At 39.8% G+C, this 5,000-nt stretch overlaps 2 protein-coding genes across 2 annotated transcripts in view; one reads left to right on the forward strand and one right to left on the reverse strand.

Moving 5' to 3' along the window:
• oat (ornithine aminotransferase) overlaps positions 1-1,026 on the reverse strand; it is an 18,592-nt gene extending 17,566 nt beyond the window's left edge. The window contains exon 1 of the mRNA XM_060893646.1: positions 932-1,026. The gene's annotated coding sequence lies outside the window, so the exon portion shown is untranslated. The remainder of the gene's footprint in view (positions 1-931) is intronic.
• A 1,726-nt stretch (positions 1,027-2,752) lies between these two features.
• The window catches only part of lhpp (phospholysine phosphohistidine inorganic pyrophosphate phosphatase), a 27,553-nt gene continuing 25,305 nt past the window's right edge, over positions 2,753-5,000 (forward strand). Inside the window, exon 1 of the mRNA XM_060893754.1 lies at positions 2,753-2,912. Coding sequence (XP_060749737.1) covers positions 2,785-2,912 — 128 coding nt within the window. The 5' untranslated portion in view covers positions 2,753-2,784. The remainder of the gene's footprint in view (positions 2,913-5,000) is intronic.

Consider the following 5,000-nt stretch of genomic DNA (forward strand, 5'->3'; position numbering starts at 1 on the left):
TAAAGCTGGTGAACCTCTTCTTTATATTATTAACTCCTCGCTATCTTTAGGTCACGTCCCTAAATCTATCAAGTTGGCAGTTAGGCCACTCATTAAGAAACCTACAGACCTATTTCACATCTTCTGTTTATGTCTAAAATACTAGAAAAGGTTGTGTCTGTTCAACTGAGCTCCTTCTTACATGGGAACAATATCTTTGAAGAGTTTCAGTCAGGTTTCAGACCCCACCATAGCACAGAAACTGCACTTGTGAAAGTCACAAATGACCTGCTCTTAGCTTCGGACCAAGACTGTATGTCACTATTAGTTCTACTTGACCTTAGTGCTGCATTCGACACTGTAGATCACAACATCCTCCTAGATCGCTTACAAAATTACACAGGTAATTCATGGACAGGCTTTAAGTTGGTTTAGATCCTACCTGTCTGATCGATACCATTTTGTAGAATTAAATGGTGAATCCTCCAGTTTATTGCCAATTAATTATGGGGTCCCTCAAGGATCAGTCCTAGGACCTCTGCTTTTCATGTGTTAATGCAGGTGTTAATGCAGGTGTTAATACAGGTGTTATTACAGGTGTTAATACAGGTGTTATTACAGGTGTAAATACAGGTGTTATTACAGGTGTTAATACAGGTGTTATTACAGGTGTTATTACAGGTGTTAATACAGGTGTTCACATTAAAAATGTTGTTATTAAGATGACTTTGCCTAGTTTATTATCACACACACACCAGATCCCTCAGTATCATCCCCTAAAGCGTTTACACAGGTTTTACAGCACTAAGGTTTCTCTCACTGATGTATTTAAGGTCCATGTGTTCAGCTCAGACATCATGTCTAACACCTCAAATGTGTCCCTTTAACACAGAGATCACATTATAAACATCAATTTAAACTCAACGGAGATAAATAAATCGGGCTGATTTACCTTCGTGACAGCTTTAAACTCCTCTTTCACCAGTAAAAAGGATGCCAGTGCGTGTAAGGTTCCGCGGTGCTTCTGCGCATGCGCACTGTGGAGCCGGACGATTTATAGAACGAGTCACGTGGATCGCATGACGCAAGAGAAGTAGAATTTACGTGCGCGCGCGAGTCTGCTTGTATAGGGGAAGGTGACGGGGTGGGGGTGGGGGGTGGGGGGCTCCGATATAGATTTAAATGTAAACGACTTTAATGAATGTTCGATTCTGATTGGTCAGAAATGACACCTTATGTTTGTAGAACCGCTGTTTGTTGTTTCTATAATAAAAGTTGCTATGGAAACAATCAATTCTTACTTGCAGTAGTGATAAAAAGGAATTTTATTAAAATTATTATTAAAATATTTATTTCAAGTGGAACTTCAGTTATTTTACCTGTTTATTTTAAAAACAAGCTTAAACATCACTAGAGCAACTCATCGTCTTAATAATACGCAAGGTTTAATAATATCACACGGAATAGACGTCACTGATATAGAGATCATACCTCAAAGTGATGACATCACAGACATTACCTCATAATGTACCTGTAGAACAGACTAACTGTGTCTCACCACGTTATCGACTCGGTAGAACTATTATTCCGACCTCTAAAGACAGATTCACAAATAACCTGCCTGATCTGTCTGGACTTCTTACTGCACCCTTAAACACAGACGATCTAGATGTAATGACTAACTGCATAGGCGCGATATTCACTAGCACATTAGACCCTGTTGTCCCAATGAGATTTCAGAAGGTTAGAGACAAAACACCAGCACCGTGGTATAATAGTCATACTCAAACCCTCAAGAGAACCCGTAACCTCGAGCGAAAGTGGAGAAACATTTTTTTCTCCCTTAGGAAACATCATTAGAATGCATGGGATTAGTTTCCACTGTTATGCTGATGATATGCAGACTGGACTATTATAATGCATCACTAGGTGGTTGTCCTGCATCTTTAATAAATAGGCTACAGTTAGTCCAAAATGCAGCTGCCAGAGTTCTCACTAGGACAAGAAAGTATGACCATATAACCCCAATTTTATCATCTCTACACTGGCTACCTGTTAAGTTTAGAATTGATTACACTTTCAGTATGTTGGGTAGTGAGCAATTTTTACCGTGTTTAATTTTAATAGTTCATCATATTGCTGCTAAAAATTCTTGCAGTCGAGTGAAAACTAGTGATATGAAATTTGCACAAATCTTTACCTTTAGTTCTAAAGCTGTGATGCCAATGTCACTAAAGACAGAGCCACCAGTTTAGCGTTGTTAACATAACATTATTTAACCCTATACATAATTTATATATCATTCAATATACAAATCATTAAAGGAGAAAAAAATCATCAAACTATTTTAGGTGCATCTTGTTTGTGTTTCTGTACTTATCATATTATTGTTGAATAAACGGACTTGAATTGTCTCATATTTGAGGTTTAATTACCAAGACAATAAAATATATGTATATAATACTTTGCATCGTAAGGGCCATTCATTTTATTTCACAGTTCAACAATTTTTTAAAGAGGGCTGAAAGATTATTGAGTTATTAAGTTATTAGTACTAATTTTAGAAGATTCTCAGTTTAGCGCCATATTTAATAAGCAGTTTAAAATATTTATTATTACAATTTTACCTACTTGAGTATGTTTAAATGTAACTTAATAAGGACACTTGGACTGTTAATTTAATTTGGACTCTTACTGAAACTCTTTACTCTTCACCCAAACTGTAGTTCATAAATAAAGTAAATAGAACATTTCCCAGGCTGTTCTGTCTCGGCGCATGCGCAGAAGCTTCTCCTGTGTATCATCATGGCGGATCAGTGGCCGGAGTGTGTGCGAAGTTTAAAGGGAGTGATTTTAGACATGTGTGGCGTTTTATACGACAGCGGAGAGGGAGGAGGAGTTCCGATTAAAGGCTCGGTGGAGGCTGTCAGAAGGTTTTACATTAAATATTCTGCTTTAAAAACAAAACATTCACTATGTAGTGTATAACCTACCTGACTATACACCCTACACACGTGCACTATGTAGTGTATAACCTACCTGACTATACACCCTACACACGTGCACTATGTAGTGTATAACCTACCTGACTATACACCCTACACACGTGCACTATGTAGTGTATAACCTACCTGACTATACACCCTACACACGTGCACTATGTAGTGTATAACCTACCTGACTATACACCCTACACACGTGCACTATGTAGTGTATAACCTACCTGACTATACACCCTACACACGTGCACTATGTAGTGTATAACCTACCTGACTATACACCCTACACACGTGCACTATGTAGTGTATAACCTACCTGACTATACACCCTACACACGTGCACTATGTAGTGTATAACCTACCTGACTATACACCCTACACACGTGCACTATGTAGTGTATAACCTACCTGACTATACACCCTACACACGTGCACTATGTAGTGTATAACCTACCTGACTATACACCCTACACACGTGCACTATGTAGTGTATAACCTACCTGACTATACACCCTACACACGTGCACTATGTAGTGTATAACCTACCTGACTATACACCCTACACACGTGCACTATGTAGTGTATAACCTACCTGACTATACACCCTACACACGTGCACTATGTAGTGTATAACCTACCTGACTATACACCCTACACACGTGCACTATGTAGTGTATAACCTACCTGACTATACACCCTACACACGTGCACTATGTAGTGTATAACCTACCTGACTATACACCCTACACACGTGCACTATGTAGTGTATAACCTACCTGACTATACACCCTACACACGTGCACTATGTAGTGTATAACCTACCTGACTATACACCCTACACACGTGCACTATGTAGTGTATAACCTACCTGACTATACACCCTACACACGTGCACTATGTAGTGTATAACCTACCTGACTATACACCCTACACACGTGCACTATGTAGTGTATAACCTACCTGACTATACACCCTACACACGTGCACTATGTAGTGTATAACCTACCTGACTATACACCCTACACACGTGCACTATGTAGTGTATAACCTACCTGACTATACACCCTACACACGTGCACTATGTAGTGTATAACCTACCTGACTATACACCCTACACACGTGCACTATGTAGTGTATAACCTACCTGACTATACACCCTACACACGTGCACTATGTAGTGTATAACCTACCTGACTATACACCCTACACACGTGCACTATGTAGTGTATAACCTACCTGACTATACACCCTACACACGTGCACTATGTAGTGTATAACCTACCTGACTATACACCCTACACACGTGCACTATGTAGTGTATAACCTACCTGACTATACACCCTACACACGTGCACTATGTAGTGTATAACCTACCTGACTATACACCCTACACACGTGCACTATGTAGTGTATAACCTACCTGACTATACACCCTACACACGTGCACTATGTAGTGTATAACCTACCTGACTATACACCCTACACACGTGCACTATGTAGTGTATAACCTACCTGACTATACACCCTACACACGTGCACTATGTAGTGTATAACCTACCTGACTATACACCCTACACACGTGCACTATGTAGTGTATAACCTACCTGACTATACACCCTACACACGTGCACTATGTAGTGTGTAACCTACCTGACTATACACCCTACACACGTGCACTATGTAGTGTATAACCTACCTGACTATACACCCTACACACGTGCACTATGTAGTGTATAACCTACCTGACTATACACCCTACACACGTGCACTATGTAGTGTATAACCTACCTGACTATACACCCTACACACGTGCACTATGTAGTGTATAACCTACCTGACTATACACCCTACACACGTGCACTATGTAGTGTATAACCTACCTGACTATACACCCTACACACGTGCACTATGTAGTGTATAACCTACCTGACTATACACCCTACACACGTGCACTATGTAGTGTATAACCTACCTGACTATACACCCTACACACGTGCACTATGTAGTGTATAACCTACCTGA

This window comes from Tachysurus vachellii, chromosome 2 (assembly GCF_030014155.1).
Source record: "Tachysurus vachellii isolate PV-2020 chromosome 2, HZAU_Pvac_v1, whole genome shotgun sequence".
Classification (NCBI taxonomy): Eukaryota; Metazoa; Chordata; class Actinopteri; order Siluriformes; family Bagridae; genus Tachysurus; species Tachysurus vachellii.